Consider the following 21,277-nt stretch of genomic DNA (forward strand, 5'->3'; position numbering starts at 1 on the left):
GGTCTCTAGTCATTCCAAAGGCCCTAGAAACTCTCGGCGGACTTATTATGAAATGTGCAGGTGTGTCACGGACAGGACTGGTGGCAGCTATCGTTTATCTTATGTTTTGAACCCTTTTTTGCCATGTTATCCGCGCTTACAGCGTTTGGCACGAATAGGTGGCCTGGCTACAAAATGGCCATGCCACGCGGTTCTTCGTCCTGTCCTTTGGCCATCTTGCCCCTTCACCTTCCCCAGGTCGAGCCGACCCGGGTCAGTCCTTTTTGGTCATGCACTTTCCCGCGAAACCCAAAGCTTTCGCGGGCTTCTGCATGCCTTGTGTGTGTGCCTCCAGGATGTGGGCTGGGATGTCTGGTCCCAATACACATCCTGGATGCCAGAGAGTCTGGAGTGTCCTGAATGCCTGGGACCACCGTGGTCCGTGATTGGACCACGTATGGAGTGAGTGTTTGTGAGCAGATCTCCCATTGGGTCCTCTCCGTTTTTGCGCGAAGGGAACTTTGGATAAGAGTAGGCCGAAAACACCACTACCATGTCGATCTCCGGAGTTCACACCGAACAAGGGATAAGGAGCCAAGTATCCTGCAACAAGAAGCCGAGTCGAGGAACCGCTGGTGACCCGCTGGAAGGTTTGGCACCCTGAGCCCGCTGTCGTCCTGAGAGACCCCTCTGCATCTGATCGTCCTAGAAGGTCTGCGAAGGCGCTTCGACCCATTGGGATAGTGGGACCAAGTATTCTCGGCACCTTCATCAAACCCTGCAAGTAAGCCTCTTCGGAAGTGTCCCTGGGCTAACCAGTGGGCTGACCAGCTTACACGGCACGTTTGCTCTGTCACCGCCGCCGTTTCGGGGAAGCCCTCAAAACTTGGCCTACTGCTAGCTCTGTGTCCACGGCACCCTCACACCAAATTTCGTACACTTGGCATTCCCAGGTCTGAAGTGAGACGAGTGCGCCCGGACCAGAGTAAACGCGGTTGCCGTGTTGCCATGCTGTGGTAACGACCTGTGCACGTTCGCTGCATTTGTGACCCCCTCGGCCCTGAATCCTGCTACCACGGAATCTACACAGTGTCGAGCCATCCTGATTGTCGCATCCGAACCTGCCAGCAACGTGAACTGAACTGGCGAAGTCTGGGTCTGCCTGTATCGGGGACCGGTGAGTAGTCCATACCCCAACCGGAGGCCCCTAGCGCAGGAACCCATTTCTTTTCTACCGCTGTTGCGAAATAGCGTATCTATCCCACACTCTCACCCTGCCTCTGCCCGCAAGTGGAGGTCTTGCTTGAGTAGTGGGGACTTGTTCTTCATCGCCTCATCCACCTTCCTGAACTGTCAGAGACCCTCGAAGAGACCCTATTTTGTCCATTGGCACAAGCGCGTGCATGTACTATTGAGCATAAGGCTCCTCTCTTCGTAGGGCTTGGACTGCCTACTAGTTAGGTGTATTTCTGATGTCGAACTGGGTCTAATGATTACTTGCACTCCTGTTTTCCTCCCCATCTAGGTGGTCTACATATTTCGTGCTCCTAACTCCTTAGACCCCTCGGTCTTGTATATATATTGTATTGCTTGTGATGTGTTGGTTTACTTTAGTATTATTGTGATTCTTTGCTATGGTCAATGTTACAAAGGCCTTGTATTAAATGTGTCTATATTTGTAATAAAACACCTGTCTGGAGTAATTTGTAAGTGTCCTTGCTTTGGGTGCTCATTGAGGTCTTTCAGTCACCCTCACCCCTCTTGAGACTTAGTCTTGACCGCCGCCATCGCTACCCTGATTGGTCTGGCTTGTCCAGAGGTTACCCTGTTCCAAGAAACTAGGCTGGCCTTCTGAACCTCTGCCCCTCCAGGTCAGAGTTCAGAAATCCATCTTAACAGTCACCACTCACCACCTGTGAGCATGCAGCAAAGTCAGCACTTCACTGAACTATATAAACTCTTGGCACAGTTAGAGGGGCACTGTTTATTTATTTATTTTTACATTTGTATTGCACACTAAACCCTTAAGTATCAAGGCGCTGTTACATATATGTTACTCTCATTGCATAAGGTTACGGTTGCATACATGTCACTCTCATTGCTTAAATTATAGTTACATTCATGTTGCTCTCATTGCTTAAGTTTCCATTAAAGTTACACGTTACTCTCTTGGCATATGGTAACGGCTGCTGTTGCATACATGTTACTCTCAGTGATTGGGTTACAGTTACATTCATGTTACTCTCATTGCTTAAGGTTACATTACGGTTAAAGCACAATACAATAGGTAATTGAAAATACGAGGTGCACAGTTTGAGCCTCCAATCTGGAATTGATTGAATAAAGAAATTGAAGGGAAACACTTCATTATGGGTAATGATGATACTAAAAATAAGTGAATCCTTCTGTTCAGAATTGTATATAGGTGAAGATGTAAAGGGTGCCATGATAGACCTGACATACTAAAAGTTGTAGTATCCATGGTATTAAGATCAACATTTTTTTGTCTATTTTTGTAGAATGTTGAGAATATGGCCAAAATCTTGTGATATCATACGAGGAAATATGAACATATGAAAAAAGAATAAGTGCCCTGAAGACAGCACCAACAAGAAATGCAATTCGGACTGATTTATGTGCATTTTCTAATAATTATCGTTGGTTCTAGAAACACATTTCCTGAGTGTAGACACATCTTCTTGCCCTCGTAAATTAAGGGGGTACCATTAGACAAGGTTTCAGTAGAGACATTAAGCGGCTCTCTGCTTAGGCATAGAAGGGCCTGAACTGTGTGTATCCTATGTATATGTGTATAGTCATTGTAAGAATGAATTAGGATCATGTTGTTGTTTTTAAACAAATGTATTGTCAACTGTTGTCTTTTTGATAAATATTAAAATATGTATATTTTTGGATAATACATGGTAATTCGCCCTTTTTGGTGGTAAAGGGGTGAACATGACTAGGTCTATAGGCATCTAAAAACTCACCCTTAACAGAAAGGTAGGAAGCTGATTTGTGGGTTATTGTATATTTTGTGTTTAGTTGTCCTCACCCACACAGCCCCTAAAAAGAGGACTTTGAAGCTCTAGATAGCTGTTGCAGTGGCTGTCCTCCATTTGTTCAGCTCTGCTCCGGAGTCCTGTGAGTCTATGTCCTCTCCACCTTTCCAGCTGCCCAGTGGTGCATTGCCCGGCTCAGATTTCTCTACTCCTCCACTCCACCCTTCTGTGCTTTCTCCTGTTTAGTTTCATCTCTTGCTCAGTTCTGGGAGCTCCACTGCAGGTTCCTCCCCTGAGGATGTGCCCTCTCTCTCCCTTCTAGCAGCACTCGCTGCTCATTCCCGTTCCCCTGCTTTGTATTTCCCTGCTCAGCGGCTCCCTCACTCGCTTGCTTCTGCACAGCAGTGTGCTCTCCTGCTGATGCACGTGATGTCCTCAGCACTGTCTGCAGGTGCTGCCATGCTCGTCCAGGAGGACCAGGCCACAACTCCGGCACACAACAATGCAGCGTTAGTCCACTCCAAAGGGCATCCGCTCCAGAGTCCAGGCCCCCACAGCACCAAAGTCACTTCACTTCGTCAATCGCCACCGCCTGCACGTCTGCTGGGCTGCTAGCAGCAAGGTCCAAAGGATTCACACTTAGTTGGCCTGGCCAAGGTTTTTACCTGGGACTGCAGTTTGAACACAGATCAAAAGATATGCTTAGCTCACAAGAGTTACCTTGCCTCACATTGGGGGAATATCTGTTGTATTACTGAATAAAATGAACTATTTCAGCTGTAAGTAAGAGGAACAGAGAAGGATAAATAACTGAAAGTGTACCTGGAGGTGGTGGGATATCTGTTAACAGTGCATGCACATCTTCCATGGCGTCTGCATCGTCAATCTAAAAGAAAGGATACAAACAGACTGAAGTCACTCAAAGACAAATGGTAGTAACAATGATCACTTTGAGCAAACATTACATCTTTATTTTTTCTCTAAATGATAGGTCAATGGAAATTAAATCCTCAGGAAGCACAATGAAAAGATGAGTGGACTCCAAGAACATGCCTTCTTGGCGTTTCTGGTGGGAAATCAGGACACAGGTGGTCGGAAGTTCAGCAAGTGACTGCAATTCTCTGGCACACTGGGGTTTTTGTGTCATAAGTACAATCATTGATACTGGGTGAACCACTACCCATTGTCAGCACAACAACAACAACAGAGCAAATAAGTAAGCACAGCAGACAAAATGTGGTCATAACCAACATTGCCACATAGCATTTGAGGAGACTGAGCTCTCCCGAATGTATGGTATATAAAATATTGTATGTACAGTACAAGAGGATGTACACAATACTGTGATTGCTTTAAGCAAGAATAATTACTGGTACGGTTTCATTTATTGATATTAATAAAAAAAAGTACAGGATAGAGTGCACCACTTGGGGTGGATACTTGCCAGTTTAGGGATGGCATACTGTGTTCTTAGTATTATTCACTTAACAGGGGCGCCGAATCCGGCATCACAGGCCCACAACATCGTTCCTACAATTTCAATTCATGGGCATGACAGGCTGTCGGAAGGTTAAATGAGAAGGAATGTTACTCTAGCACTCGGAAATTCTAAACCAAGATTCTACTTAAAAGAGAGCTTGGGAATTTGATCCCACTGCATCTGCGGAATACTGGGACTACTTACTCCAGCCTTACCACGGAAAGGGACATAAACCATTGCTCACTTAACTGACAAGACAAGGAAAAATGCAGTACAACGCTTCTTCAAGGCATCTTTCTCAGCAACCCCACAGCACACCAACATTAGCTTACCAGCGGAGGGATGGGAAGGCTTCTGTGGGGCAGAGGGTGTCTAACTTGGCTGTGCTCCCCTCCACAGCACCCTTAGTGGCTGTTCCACTTGTCACTCGTCACCACTGTCATATCTTTGGATAACTTATATTACTCAGCAAGAAACAGGAGTCAGGCAGTCGAAAACATGTTGCTTTATTTCCAGATAATTAAAAGAAACCAGAAACTGTTCAGCTAAATATAAAGCACTTAGACACTCCCTGGTCCATACTCAGGTGCACCAGCTCAGGTGCAACTGAAATTCATGAATCCATACAAACATCACATCCCCCCAAACTTCTACGAGCTGTCATTTACTTATACATATCAACTTTCTATTGCCATTCAGGGAAGAAAAGCAGGACAACAAAATATCATACCCGCATCCATAAAAGCACTCAAGGCCAGATATCACAATCTATGCACATATGTGAGGCTGAAAGGTCGTTAACTAGTATATGATAGATTCTAAATTTGTTTTTGCTGTCACAAAAACGGATTGGTTCATTTTTAGAATTTAAGATGAACATTATCTTCCTTGAGAAATTACAGGTTGACAAAGTACATGTTGGTGTCCAAGTGATTGTACACGCATTCATTCTATGACAAGACAGGAGGCTCGCATTATGCTTATTCTTTCTTTAATACTGCCATCTCAGCACTTTAACACGCCTTCAGTAGTCCTGACCCCTGTCTGTGCACCTATCAGCACCCAGCATGGGGTATAAGCACTGTGAACCCAATGTCCTTTCCTCTTTCTTTTGGCTGCCATTTCAAGATAAGTTCTAATTATGCATTACTGTGTAAATGTTCTTATTAGTCTATTGTCATTGTAATCATAACGACAGTGCTTAATACCGTTACGGCAGAGTTCCTATGTTTTCATATAAGGTTGTTGTGTAAAGATATTTAATGTACTACGCAGCGTCTAAGGAAGCGCTGAGGTGATTCAGTAAAGAGTGCACGCGCGTGTTTTAGAACATACCGTTAGTTTCCCCCGCTTTCATTACGGAACTTGGCGTACAATGGATCCGAACATTTCTGTGCGAGGGGAGAGGCGGGGCGGAGCCGCGGGCAAAGCCGCTCGCATTAGGCGGCCGTCCCCGCTCTCCATATTACGCAGAGCGCCCGCTCGCGCCGGCGAACACGGCGGGCTTTAGGACCCGGAGGAGCCAAAGTGCTTGAAAGATTTCCTGCCATTCTCCGGGTCACGCTAACGCTGGTTCATTGCAAGGGATACGGCGAACAGAGCAGATTAGCATCCTGCAGTGTCTTTGAAAGGAATTTGAAGAAAAAAATATATACATTTATTTAAATTTTGAAAAGAGCTATACAAGATTGCTAGAAGGGCAGAGCCTCGGTCTTCATAGATTGATTTTAGAGCCTGTTTACTGCTGACTCCCCAGAAGTTAGCCTTGCTAACAGCGAATTATGGCCCAGAAAGCACACAGAGAATCCCAATCCACCACCCCAGAGTGGAGCGAAGAAGAGTGGGAAGAGGAACCCTCCTTGCAAGACTCTGATCTATCCCTCAGCCTCAAGAAGGTACTGGGGGACTCCCTGACCCAAGCAGTTTCCCAGCGAGTGCAACCATTGACACAAAGGTTGGATATGCTAGAAGCATTCATGGCTGAGCAACAGGAACAGCTAACAGCCAGGAAAAGACAGGCAGATAGCCCTGTAGGAGGGACGTCAGCTGGACACCCCCAGAAAGGGGTTGATAATAAGGGGTGTAAGAAACCCCGGAAGAGCGCAGACTCTCTGACCCCCACGGGCATGGATGAAAGGGTTAACTCTGGTCCCCAAAGAGATAGCGACCCTATTGCCAGATTGAAAGAGGCCTTTCTAGCAAAGTTGGCAGATTGCAAAGACAGACCCCCTGCCTCAGGGGTGGACAATTCAGGGGAGTACGAAGAGGGTTACATACCCGACGATGAAGGTAGCGAAGAGGAAGACATAGTAGAGCCAATTAAGGCAAATGTTCCCGAAGAAGAGGAGAACATATTAGACATGTTTCCGGAAGCCATCAGGCACCCAAAATCATCTGAATGGGCACCCTCACCTAGAGTGGCGATATATGTGGCCCAATATATTAGAAAGCCACTGGACAGGGAAGTCCGATCACGCATGAGGGCAGAATGTCTGAGACCAGAGCTTCCAGGGAAGCTTGCAGATGCCGGATCGTGATCCAAAAATGGTCACATTTGTTACCAAGTCCGCATGAGACATCAGAAAAGGTGTCGATCGCGCCTGGAAAGGCTGTCAGGATAAAGTCCTGGACTTGGCCGCACCGCTGGCCAAAATTATGGATTTAGTGGAAAAAGCGAAAGACACTGGAGTCCCGATAGATACCCAAGCTTTAGTTAATTAGGCGCAGAAGGCGCCAAAGGTCTTCTTTTTGGAGAAGCCTTCGTTAAAGAAATGTCGCAGTTTGTAGGAACATATTCCGCGCTAGAGAGAGCCCAGAGCTCCATAAGGAAGATTTTCCCGGGACGTGTTTTTGCCGGGACCGGATGCTTCAGAGATCGCTCGTCCGGTCGATTCAATGATCAACGCAGACCTCAAGGCCCACGTGCACAATATTGGGAAGGACGCCAGCAGGATACCTTCTTTCCAGCCAGGGGAAGGAATAAGAGGCCGCAGAGGGAGAGGCTCATATCGTTAGCCCAGTGCAGCAGGCGGTGAGTACACCAAGTATACGTGTGGGTGGGAGAACCCTCCACTTTGTAATACAATGGCAAGCTTTATCAAGCGATGCTTGGGTTTTAGAGGTGGCGACAGGCCTCAGACTGCAGTTCATAGGCGACCCAATTCAGGTGACAGAGCCTCACCCCATCTGCATGCCGCGAGAGGAAAAAGCACTTTTGCACAGCGAGTTAGTAAAAAAAAATGCGATAGAGCGCAAATCTCTAGGAGGGCAAGGATTCCTCAGCAACATGTTCCTAGTTCACAGAGGGGACAAGATCCGACCCGTCATAAACTTGAAAAACTTCAACTGTTGGCTTGCGTACAATCATTTCAAGAAGGAGGGCATCCACCTCCTTCGGGACCTCTTACGCACGGGAGATTGGCTAGCGCGCCTAGATCTCAAAGATGCGTATCTCACGATTCCGACAGCGACAGCATTTCGGAAGTTCCTCCGCTTCCGATGGGAAGGGGAGATATGGCGTTTTACATGCCTGCCATTTGGTCTGGCATCGGCCCCTTGGGCTTGTATGAAATTAATGAAACTAGTAGCAGCAGCTATCAGAGAGAGAGGGATTGGCATGATCATCTACCTAGACGATATTCTGGTGATGGGATCCAGCAAGGAAATCCTAGCGAGAGACTTGCAATGGATTTTCAATTTCATATCCTCCCTAGGATTCTTAGTGAACTTGGAAAAGTCTCAGCTCATACCAGTTCAGAGAGTAGAATTTCTGGGCTTCACCGTAGATACAGCAAAAGCGATTCTAGAGCTCCCAGGTCATAAAGTGAGGGCGATAAAAAAGCAACTCAGATCATTGATAGCGAAGAAAGCTATTTCGCTTTGGAATCTAGCCAGAGTAGTGGGTCTACTAGCAGCCTCCATTCAAGCTATATTTCCAGGACCGTTACATTACCGAGCGTTGCAGAGGCTCAAGATCAGACACTTGCGCAGAGGTTTAGCTTACCATCACATAGTGATCTTAGATCGCAAAGCTATTACGGAACTTCAGTGGTGACTGGAGAATATGGAGGCATGGAACTGCCGAGCTATATTCGGAGACGTTCCAGATCTGGTCATAGAATCAGACGCAAGCAGCTCAGGTTGGGGAGCAAGGTGGAAACAGATTCAGACAGGAGGAAAGTGGTCAGACGAGGAATTGAGCCTGCACATAACTTCCCTCGAGCTTCTAGCAGGCTCCTTCACAGTCCAGGCGTTTACGAAAGACAAGATAAGATGATGCGTGTTGCTCAAGATGGACAACATCTCAGCGGTCCGCTACATCAACAAATTAGCGGGGACAAGGTCCAAGATGTTAGCGCAGCTAGCAAAAGATTTTTGGCACTATTGCCTGCAGAACAAGATTGCAGTCACGGCGGAATATCTCCCCGGGAGTCAGAACAGTATAGCAGACTGGAACTCTCGATATCTTGCAGACTCCAGCGATTGGAGGCTACATCCTCAGGTATTCAGACACTTGCAAGCATTATGGGGACCCATAGACATAGATCTGTTTGCATCCAGACTGAATGCACAGACACAAAAGTACTATAGTTGGAGGATAGACCCAGGGGCAGCGGGTACAGATGCTTTTCTACACCCGTGGAACGGAGCAGTCCACTGTGCCTTCCCGCCATTTGTGATGATCACGAGAGCCCTGGGAAAAGTCTGCAGAGACAAAGCTGAGCTGGTGATCGTGCTGCCTTGTTGGAAAGCGCAGGCCTGGTTTCCAGTAGAGATGGAACTTTCTTCGGATTTTCTGAGAATAGTTCCGAGTCTGCCGGACCTTCTACTGGACCCGACCGGTCACGTCCATCCTATGATAGAAGCGGGCACGTTACAGTTGATAGCATGCAGGGTTTCAGGAAAAGATGGCAATTGCCAGGAATTTCATAGCTCGCTGCAGATTTCATTCGAGATTCCTGGGCGCCTTCCACTATTAGGAGCTATAGCACCGCTTGGAACGTTTGGACACTGTGGTGTACAGAACACAGTTTGGATCCCGTTTCAGCTCCTCTAGTGCAAGTCCTCAAATTCCTAGCGTCAAGGTTCCAAGCAGGCAGTGCCTACAGAACGATAGGAGTTTACAGATCAGCGATCTCAGCAGGACACGATAAAGTGGAAGGAAGTGCGGTCGGAGAACATCCAGCAGTCTTATGGCTCCTCAAAGGGATTAAATTGAGAAGACCGCCAGAACCTAAATACGCGGTCCTTTGGAACGTCAGGGATGTTTTTCATCTGTTCTTGAGGTGGCCTGAGAACGAATATTTATCCCGATCCCAATTATCAAGGAAATTAGCTATGCTCCTATGCCTAGTGGCGTGCCGGAGTGTCAGATGTTAAGGTGCTAGAGTTAGACAGGAAGATTTTTTATCCTGTGGGATGTATTAACCCACTTATGCTCTGCCCTGCGGCATGACTATGTTCTGGTGGTGCCAGAATTATCAAAATGGCCGCGAAAACCCCTGTGCGTGCCAAAACCTATGGAAATCGCACTTTGCAACACAAAAAGACGGCTGCCAAATCTACCATGCATGTTGTCAGTGGTGGAATGGAGATCTCACTCCTGAAACAAACATGTCACTGGGCTGCCCAACAAGTAAAAATGAAGCCTGCATGAAAAGCAGTGCTTTGCTGAAAGAAATCCAAAATCTTGTTTTAAATCTTTTTTCTTGGTTGCTGAAACTGTAGAATTCCGGCACAAAACATCATCAAACATCCATATTCTGGATGGGTGTTACAAGTCACTTAGTTCAAGAAATCATTATGAACAGACAATGTCCGGAAAAGCTGAATTTGTCATCAAAACATTCACAGCAAAAATGTGCCTGCCTGTGAAATCTGTCAAAATCTGGGCGCAGTACCCGTGGCCGCCTGTATGACAGCTGTCAGTAGATTGCATCATAAGGAATTAAACTTGTACAACTGAAATCTAATGTCTGAAAACTAAGTGACCTGTTATTGAGAGTAACCTAGGTTGTAACTATTTAAATCCTATGGTCTAGAATCTGGAATAAGTGTTCTAGCTGCTTGTTTTGAAATTACAAGTTTGTTTTAAACCAAGAAAAAAATTTACCAAAATGACATTGAATTTAGACCTGCATAAGGCAATTTAACCAGTCCAACAGCTTCCCCCACAGAGGCGAGGCATCTCCTTATGCTCACTCCACCAGGAAATCATACCTCTGTGATGATTAGATTAGGGGAGGAGAATTAGGTCTGCGAGGGGAAGAAGACAATGGACTTCCTCCAGTCAAAGGAAGGCTAAGTGAGAAGGGTCGTAAATGGCCTGGGCCTCTGGAGGAAATGGGGGGAGACTGCTTCTAACTGCAGAGAGCTAGAAGGAGGCGGAGGCAAACAGCCATTTGAGGCTGGACATTCACAAAGAAACATTTTGTTAAAGACATATAACTTAACACGTAAAATTGTTTAAATTACAAAAATCACATATTTATGTATCTAAATTCTGACTGCACATTTTAAGAGACAGCAAAACCGTGTGACATGTTCGAGAAGCAAACGACGGAAAAGGTGGTTTTACAGCTAATGTATTTGTGCCAGAAGTATGAAACATTATACCCCTATGCCCATGTTCAACGCGCATATTTGTACAAATTTTCGGCTAAACTGGACATTGTGTTCCAGACAAAAGGGGCAAAATTCTGTCAAAAGCAAACAAAAGATCCCACAGCGCCAAGACTTGGAGGAGTATCTGCTGCACAAAATATGTGATTTATATATGTTATTGTTCTAGAGATTGCACACAATGTAAATATGTATTGTACCAAAAGTAGATTTTATGTTCAAAGGGACAAGGGGAGGATTCTCTGACTCATAAACTCACACCATCATAGTGACATCCTGTTTTCTTCTCCAATCAAGGGAGAGAAGAGACTCTAGCCATTCCCCAACCTAAGGGGGCGCGCTTAAGATAAACCAGCACACACCCCCTTTATCAAAAGCATAAATAGAGACAGCTCAGACTGAAAAAAAAAGAGACAGATTCACCCACTAACCGATTGCTGGCGGAGCACCCTGCGAGGGAACCATCCATTTTCCTTGCTCCAGACTCCAGAAACTTGGCAAGCAGAAAGGCCCATTCCATTAGTTGAACCATTTTCAACTAGGCCTTGAATTTCCAGAACCAGAAAGAACCCCAGAGACCTAAGGGGAACCAAAGAAACAGCCGGGCTGTGCTGTAACTGCTTGCCTGCTAAATAATTATCTTCGGAATCAAGTAGGGCAGATTAAACCCAATCCTGTGCAGTGCTATGCCAATCCTGTCCAGTCCTGTCGGGCGGTGACCAGAGTGCCTTGCTGATTGCAGACCCAGTCCAGTCCGGTGTACCCAGCAGTCTGTCCTGACCAGAATCCCTGACCAGAATTCTTGAAGGACCAGAATCCATGACGGTTCAGTTTGAAACCCATATAGTGACTATCTATAGATAGGACTGTGTCACTAGCATATGTACTGTCCATAGTCAAATCCCCATCGAAACCCATCCTCTCTTGCATTTAGAACCTGACCTTGTTAGGAGTGCTTTTGAATTGTTAAACCTATCTCTGCGCTGAGTTCTCTTATTTATATTATAAAATCATAAATCAATAGTGTTGTGCAGCCCTACAGGTAAGGTGCGTATCTTGGCTTTATATGCATGTAAAAGCCATTACGGAGTATTTTATTTTCTTCTGCGTACCGTTTACGCTGTATTTATTTTCATTAAAAAGCATACTTTCCTCCACTAGATGGCAGCAGAGGGCAATAATCTACATATCTGAGTGTATTACACAACTTATTTTATTAAATCACTGAAAGTACAGTGGGGTTAACTAGATTTTTGGGACTTCTAGTTTACCACTCAGGCTTAACATGTTGATGTAAGGATTTACATGTTGCCATGTGGTGTTATTATGCAATTTGTGTTTTTGGAAGTAAACTCTTTAAGACATCATTACTGTAGGCCTTGAAATCCAAACTATTTGTACTGAGTAACGCTTGGAAGGTGTGTGGTCAAATTTGCAGCGTGGATTAAAATCCCTACTTCACTGTTCAGCCAAGGTTTGTGATCCTGGTCCCCTGTCCCCATACTCCACCCTGACTCCCACTCCATATGTCCGGCCATCCTACTCCCTCCTTTTTGGATGCAACCAAAGTACCACTAGTTCCTTTTTTCCACTTCCATCACTGATGTGATTAGCGGTCATGGGCTGAATTTGCTGTGATGCGTGTTATGTCCGAGATGTAGATTCTTGGCTATCTAGGAGGAAACCTATCGGGCAATCAAGACTGCTCTCCTAGGATGGAAGTAGAAGATGGGGGAAGGTACAGACAAGTCTTTAATACTCGAGGGGTTCATGTGAAGTTATATTAAACAAGCAGCAAGGAGTAAGCCAAGAGACAAACTTTGTCATGTGCATTATATAAATGATCACTACTATTAATGCTACAGGTCGAACAGTGGAACAGAGGCCAGTCAGGCTTTTTTAGTAGTAACTAGTTGGAAATAAATCACTTGTAGTAGCAATTTCTATTTTTGCTAAAAAGGCACAGTGGCAAAACTTTAGTGTTGAAGTAGGGCTTTGGGGCCAGTCTTCAACTTATGCACTTGCCTGCATTTCTTCCTAACTGTAATTGCCAGAATTATGGTTTTTGGCTTTGTACACAAACAATAAACCAGTAAAACTATAAATATGCCGACCATAATGAAATTCAGCTTGCATGCACTTTTTGGTTATTTGAAGTGATATTGCTAACTAGTGTCTGGCGATAAACATTAATTTCCTGCAGCAGACAGTGGGAAAGGTAGATTAGCAGTTTGTGACTGTTGCTAAGATTATGTGTGCAAGTTCCTGCCAACAATTGCTTACTCACACTCCCTCTGCAGGCAATGCATCAGTCTCAATCTATAGTAGTTCTTAACAGAGTTTCTAGGCTCTAGAATTTTGAAAATGAAGCTGTGTAAGTACCAGGTACTTGTAAGTTATTTTATGGCATAATTTTTTCCACAAGTGTAATAAAATGGTTAAAGCCAAGCCAGACAACTTTGATCTACAACTCTTTTGGGCTACGGGTCTGATTTTACATATGCATTGGGTGTATGTTGGATACGTTTTACTCTCTTGCAGAGGAGATAACTAATTTTTACTCTCTTGAAATTGCATTTACGCTCTAATTTGAAAAATCATGCGTAAAATATTCCCACCTCAAAATCTTATCTGGAGCACTGGTGTTGTGGATAAATAAATTTAATCCCAGAAAGAAATCGATTATCCACAACATGAAGGGTCCCTGGCCAGGATTAATGGAGATTCATGTGTTGCATTCTCTTTTTCTATAGTCATAACCTAGTGTAAACGAAATTCCATTTGTCTTTGAAAAGTGCATCTGTTTCCCCATTCTTGTGCCTATCTCAGAAAAACGACCTCCACTAAAACGTCCATAACTTCCTCAATTTTCATGCTAGAAACTTCTGCCTGTAGCGAACATCCTCAGCATTCCATAGAACCTAAAACCGCATTCCAAATCCATATAGTTCTCCTGCAATCGCGACTACCGCGCACGGAAAAGTTTGCTGCAAATTTTCGTTTTGGCAAAATATTACACGTGTAAAACAGCTTTTGATTGCACCCGACCTCGGTTTTAAGTTTGGACACTGCTTATTAGTATCAAATCATTGCTAGTGTTTGTCTGCAACTATCTAAAGCAGCTCCCATTAGAATTTGAACAATTTCAACAATTTAAACCATATTTAGTGTTTTACCCAATCCATTCTCAGATAACTTTAAAACCATTTTGACAGTTTGCCAATCAATTCTGTTTCTCTCTTCTGTTTGCTGGGGGGAAATTGGGATTGACATCTTGTTTGAATTCTGCATTCCTGAATACCTGCTCTCTCTCCTCCTATCTCTTTACATTGCCTATTGGGGGGATTGAGGGGTGTGCAGGGGGAAATTGTAACCACATTGCTATTTGATTTGAACACACTCACAAAAGTATTATTTCTGTGCTGAATTGTTTTGCTCACTATTACTCCTTGTGATTAAAGAGATTGCTTAGTGTTACATCACCCCATTGGTGATCATTGTATACCCATTAAACATAGTGTGATTATATTGTAACTACATAAATAAATATTTTACTTTGCAAACCAGCCTGATTCCTGGTTCAGTGTGACCGGGGGTGGGGGGTTCCAAGAGAGGGGCGTGATATGAGTGGTACATCGTTCAGAATAAAAGAACTTTTAGACACAAAATAAATAAGGATTTCAGTTGTGCATTACATGCTAGGCGTCGACTTAGGTGAAGTGTCAGACTGAAATCACTTACAATCCGGAAGGAGTAGCATTTTCTATCGCCAAGAGAACGAAGACCGATTCTAGGGCGATTTCTTACCCTTATTTTACGGAGAATAAGAAACTGTGCGTAGCGCAATGCATTAAAGATTACGAGGCAGCGACAGCGCAGATTAGGCTTCTCGGAGTGACCCAGCTGCTTATAGCGCGTAGAAAACCACACCATGCAGTAGCAACAGCGACTATAGCTAGATGGGTAAGAGAGGTGATGCAGTGGGCTGGAATAGACTTATCCTTATTTGGCGCACATTCTGCTAGAAGGGCAATGGCTTCTAGAGCTTTTGTAGCCGGGGCGTCACTTCAAGGCATTATGAAATCAGCAGATTGGGCATGGCTTGGGCAACCATGGGGTAGGACGTGCTTCCTGAAGGGCTCCAGAGGATCAGACAAATGATCCATCAAAACTATGCTTAAAAATGCTCCAAAGGTTCCAGGAGTAACAGCACGGGCGTCGGAACGTGTGCTTTGCACACAGGGCAAGGATTGAGTGAATCGAATGCAGTGGGCTGAAAGTATCACTCGATTGAAAACCCGGCCGCGAGATACATTGTTTCCAAGATGGCCGTCAACAAAGGAATGATACTGAAAGCCACTGGAGCGGCTTCGTAGGGCCGACAGATGATTGTGGATACGGACGCCGGCACATCAAAATAACTCGGAGCTCCTGCGACTGTAAGTCTGCAGACTGCAGGGAGGAGTGCTGGCCTGCGACGTGGGCTTGGGCAGAGGTGGACCGGCCCCGACGGCAAAGACAGTGCAGGCGTGGAACGGGAGACTGGCACAGTGTTGTGCAGTCCCCGAGCGCACACAGCGTGTGCTTGAGCGGTACACACATGAAGGAGCGGGCGGGCGATCGCGCCAATTAAGGAGGCGGCGAGCTCCGGGTAGTTAAAGTAGCGCGAGGTGCGTGCCCGAACTTCAGCTGATTTTAATGAACTTCAAATGGAGCTGCCAGCCGTGAGGAACGAATAATGCCGGCATGTGGAGATAAACTGGAGCCCCTGCGACTGTAAGCTGCATGCAGGTACCGAGAGAAGCTGGCCTGCGACGCAGACCCTACTGTGGGTGAGCCGATCCGGTAGGCAAGGGCCGGGCAGTGGGAGCGCGAGGAGAGGAGCTGGCACACAGCGCTGTGCAGTCCTCGCCCGCATACAGCGGGAACCCCAGCGTCGCACTGACAAGTGTGCGAGCGGGGCGATCCTGTGGAGGAAACGGGCTGGGAGCCACGGAATGCAACAGTGGTGCAAAGCGCGCGTCGAAATAAGAAGCAGCAGAGCGCACTCTGCGTGGGGAAACAGCAGTGGATAGGCCATGCTACAGTGGACGGGTGAAGCGCACACCCAGCATGAATTCATAAGCGCAATACTGTGATAAGAAGTGGCGAATAGGGCACGGCGGCAGCCTAATGAACACTAAAGTGGCTGATGAGGGTGGAAATAGACACCCGGCAGCAGCAACTACTGGACAATATAGGGCATGGATACTGAACCGGCTCTAATGGAAGCGCAATTGCACCCCTGGCAACAATGAGGGACTAATAATGGGAGCTGTTGGCAATATGGAGGGCTGGAATGACCAGTGGGCCTACGGAAAGTACAAGGAGCAAACAGTGGACGTCCCCACGCGGAGCAAGGCATGCATAGCGAGCTCAAGCGGATGGGGACGCAGTCAGTGATGCGCTGCATACAAGGAGCCTGGAAGCTAGGTGACTACACCAAGGGGCAGCGTGGTCTCTAGGACGCAGTGAGACACTTTGATATGTGGGAGGGTACAACCCACTCTGAGTAGGAGCTCAGCATAAGCTAACGCCAGGTCTCCTCTAGGACGGCTGCCCCATACCCTTGGAGGTACACTGGTGCCGAGTTAACACAGAAAAGCAGGACTACACATCTGAGGCCAGTCAACCTCGGGTGTATAACTGAGACTGCAAGATGACGGGGCGAGGGGCTGTGAGTAAGAACAAGAACAAGCAATCCACGATGGAGGCATTCGCCAAAACACAACTATCTCCAGCGGCCATAGCGCCCAAAGGCTTGATAGCACCGGGGGAGAGTGCCACAGTGACTAACAATCATCAGATACTAGCGGCCATCACGGAGCTGCGAGACTCATGGGGGACAGCGATGTCGGACCTGCGCACTTCCCTGGAGGCTAAAATAGGCGCAGTAGGCATAGAAGTCACCCTGCTGAGGCAAGATGTTAGGGGGCTGGCGGAGAGAAAGAGCAGCTTGGAAAGTGCGGTGAAAATCAACACGGACACAAGCACTAGCAACGTAAAGGAGATCCACGTACTTAAACAACAGGTAGCTAATCTGGAGACTCGGGCGGAGGAGGCGGAAAGGGAGAGCGAGAAGGAACAATATCCGCGTGGTAGGATTGCCGGAAGGAGAGGAAAGACAGGACCAGACAGACTACATTGAGAACAGACTCTTACAAGAAATAGGGGCTGAAAAACTCTCGCAGGGGTTTGCAGTGGAGCGTGCACACAGAGCCCTTATGAGCCTAGGCCTGGGGCCCCTCCCCGAGCGATCATCGCCAAAATACTGAATTATAAAGATCGCAAGAAGATACTGAAGTACTTTCGAAAAGGAGGGACGATTGAAAAGGCTTCAAGCACCGTCACGGCGTATCCTGACTACACACAATGTTGGTCCAGAGGCAACGGTACAGCTATGTGGCAATCAAAAGGAGGCTACGCGCGGCTGGCATAAAATGCATGCTTCTGTAACCTGCGAGATTGAAGGTGATGCACAAGAGCAAAATGTATTTTTTTGATACTCCAAAAGAAGCAACAACAAGGCTGGACTTGCCGGGTTGCCCGGAACGAGACACGGAGCAGGCTCAAGAGGAACACGATAAGTGACTGGTACACTGTATACATTCTTATAAGGCGCAGCAAACACCTTAGTGGTGCCTAGACGAAGATTGATACTGTTGGGTGCGACTAAGCATGGCTAACATTCTGTTAAGATACCACTGACTGGAACAAACTTTAAGGACTGGAATATAGCAATATATAAACATGCGCAAATTGGGTAGTTATGTGTAGTTAAACTGAAGCGAACAGGAGCGGCAGGGCGAAAGCACCCTACCCCCCGAATTATAGTTGTAGTAGTAGTAGGCTAGCCACTAGGGCGGCATCACCCTGCGGAGCTTCGAGTACAGGCGAGGGACGGAAAGGGCTAGATGCGGGGGAGCCTGAGATCCAGGGATGGAGCTGGGCAACAGTTAAGGGGAGTGATGTTGGGGCAGGGATGGGAGGTGGGGGCTGGGGGGGAACGGGGACTTTGAGGTGTTTTTGGTTAAGGGGAGTTTAAAATTGGGGACGAGTCTATACGGATTGGAATGGAACTTAAAGTCAGACTGCACCTGTGGGAGGAGGAATGGAATTTGAATAGGCCATGGGAGACCTTAAAACAGTTACATGGAACGTACGGGGGCTCAACAGTTACTTAAAGAGGAACAAAGTTATGTTGTACCTGCGTAGGCAAAAAATAGATATTGCACTGCTGCAGGAAACCCACCTCACACGAGAGGGAATGGATAAGATAGCTGGGAAATGGAAGGGAGTGATGGTGGGCTCAAAATACTCTGCTTATGCGAGGGGAGTGCTTATTTGGGTGGCGCCACATGTCCCTTTTCAGCGATTGCAAGTGATAGCTGAGACGGACGGGAGGATGGTTATATTGAGGGGACTAGTGGAAAATAGGGAGATAAGTATAGTCAATACGTATGCCCCGAACCGGAACACAGCGGCGTACATTAGAACATTGTGTACTAATCTGAGCGCATGTGTGGGAAGTGCAATGATCTGGGGAGGGGACTTCAACTGCGTACTGAATCCAAGGGTAGATAGATCGGATGGGAAGACGGATAGACCGGCACCTGCTGCCAAGGCGTTACAGACATTGCTGAGGGACTTTGGCTTGGAAGATGCAGGGAGAGTGAGACACCCCCAGGAGAGGCAATACTCACATTATTCTGCCCCACAGCAGTTATCCACGGGGTTAGACTATGTCTTCACCTCACCTGAAATGATAGCGGAGATTACGCAAATAGAGTACAAGGCTAGGGTCCTTTCGGACCACTCGCCCCTGATTCTCGAATGGCAATACTGCCCCCCCAGAGCCAAGATCCCGACATGGCGTCTACGAGCGGAAGCGCTGAGAGACCCCTTCTTTAGGGAGGACTTGAGGGAGGAGATTGCGAATTATTTTGAAACAAACACTGGGAGTGTGGACTCGGCGGGAACACTATGGGAGGCCTTTAAAATAGTGGTGAGGGGAGGAGCCATAGCAAAATCTATGGGCCTACAAGGTGGGATTCTAGCTGACATACGGGAGACGGAGCAGAAACTGGAGGCGGCTTTGAGGAGCGGCGATGACACAGCAGAGAAGGCGGAATTGACACTCAAGCTACAGCAGTAATGTGTAGAACACTGGGACAGATTGTGTAACCTCAATTATAAAAAATATATAGAGAGACAGCATGCGGGTGGTGATAAGCCGGGGAGACTTTTGGCGTGGTTATATAAGAGCGAGACTCCCAGAGTCACAATCAGGACCATAGAGAGAGAGGACGGAAGCATAGCAGACACCCAAGAGGGAGTCAATCAAGCATTTATGGACTATTATAAGGTATTATATGGAGATGATGGTGAAAGTAGTCACACTATGATGAGAGAAACGTTGGAGGACATAGGATTGCCAAAGATAAGTGAGGAAGAGAGAGAGAGGAACTAGATGCACCAATTACCTTGGAGGTGGTGAGGCAGCTGCCTACTAGCAAGACCCCGGGGACCGATGGACTCCCAAGTGAGTTTTATGAAGTGTATATAGAAGAGGTCCTTCCCCCATGGTTAGAAATGCTAAATGAAGCGTTTGAGAAGGGAAGTTTACCCAAATCATTGAGAGAGGCCGTCATAATACCGCTCCCCAAGCCCAATAAGCCTGGGCACAGCTGCGGCTCCTATAGACCCTTGTCGATGCTGAATCAAGACAGCAAGATATAGACTGCTGTCCTAGCAAATAGACTGAAGAAGGTTGTTGGCGAACTAATACACCCAGATCAGACGGGCTATGTCCCGAACAGAAATATTACCAATAACCATAGACGGCTCCATAGAATTGTTGAGAGCGGTGGCGAAAGTGATGAGGATATGGCGATTGTGTCTTTGGACGCAATAAAGGCCTTTGATTCAGTTAAATGGCCATGGCTGCTTGCGGCCCTGGAGTGTTTTGGGTTAGGGCCTGGATATGTAAGGTGGGCAAAGATATTGTATAGCGAACCACTGGCTAGGGTTAAGACAGAATCTGTGATATCGGCAAGGTGGCAGCTCAGCAGGGGCACCAGGCAGGGATGTCCTTGGTCCCCAATGCTCTACATACTGGCACTGGAACCTCTTGCAATATACTTGAGACAGCAATATGACATCATAGGTACTGAGGTAAAAGGGGAGCGACATCTGATTTCCCTGTACGCTGATGACATGTTTCTGTACTTGCGATACCCAGAAGAAAATCTCCAGTACATTTTGGAAGTGATGGAGAGATTTGCTGGGTTGTCCGGTATAGCTGTGAACCCCCAGAAGTCCAGCATGTTCCCACTAGGAAGGTACATAGGGATTCCAGCGGAGCAGTTGCCTGTATTGCAAGTACCATGGGCGGTCACAGCACATTTCGGTATCTGGGGATCAATATATACCATAATGTGGAAGAGGAGCACAGGTGCAAGTGAGAAGTAGCCATTACAAAAATTGAGAAGTGCATGCAATTCTGGGCCAAGCTACCCTTAGCAATGATGGGCCGGGGAGCAATGCTAAAGATGGTGGTTCTGCCAAGGCTTCTACACTATTTTGGGAATATACCGTATCTGATCCCTAAGAAGTTTTTCACCAAACTGAATAGCATGTGTAGGGATTTTTTGCGGCATGGCAAGCGGAATAGAGGGGCGTTATGGAAGTTACAGAATTTCCATGACAAAGGTGGGATAAAATTGCCCAATTATGAGGTGTATTATGTGGCAAGTCATTTGCAATATGTCGCCAAATGGCTTTCTGATGAGGAAACCTCGGAATCTAGGCTGTTTGGGCGTGATTGCGCACCATTTTACTTGAAGGAAATGATGTGGGTACCCAGGGCGGAAATGAAGGGGCGCCCTAAGATGCTATTAGGATGGAAGAAATGGTGCAGGGCATGCCAGCTGATGGAGAACCCGTCCCCATGCTCTCCGCAGGTGCCACTGGTTGTATTAACGGGGGCAGATGTGCAGCTAAGAATGATAATCAGGAACCACTGGGAAACGGTTGGGATGGCAACAAGGAACAAGTTACTTACCTGTAACTGTTGTTCTCCAGCATGGGTCTGGCATGGATTCACATGCTCATGAATATTCCCCGTCGTCAGGCTGGGAATCCTCGGTGAAGAAAA

At 46.7% G+C, this 21,277-nt stretch overlaps 1 protein-coding gene across 7 annotated transcripts in view; it reads right to left on the bottom strand.

Moving 5' to 3' along the window:
- The window catches only part of C2CD5 (C2 calcium dependent domain containing 5), a 2,654,621-nt gene that overhangs the window by 1,261,835 nt on the left and 1,371,509 nt on the right, over positions 1–21,277 (bottom strand). For all 7 annotated transcript variants that reach the window (XM_069628452.1, XM_069628454.1, XM_069628457.1 and 4 more), the window contains one exon: positions 3,804–3,867. In XM_069628452.1, the coding sequence (XP_069484553.1) occupies positions 3,804–3,867 (64 nt within the window). The remainder of the gene's footprint in view (positions 1–3,803; positions 3,868–21,277) is intronic.

The sequence above is a fragment of the Ambystoma mexicanum genome, chromosome 12 (genome assembly GCF_040938575.1).
Source record: "Ambystoma mexicanum isolate Mex_15411 chromosome 12, UKY_AmexF1_1, whole genome shotgun sequence".
NCBI lineage: Eukaryota > Metazoa > Chordata > Amphibia > Caudata > Ambystomatidae > Ambystoma > Ambystoma mexicanum.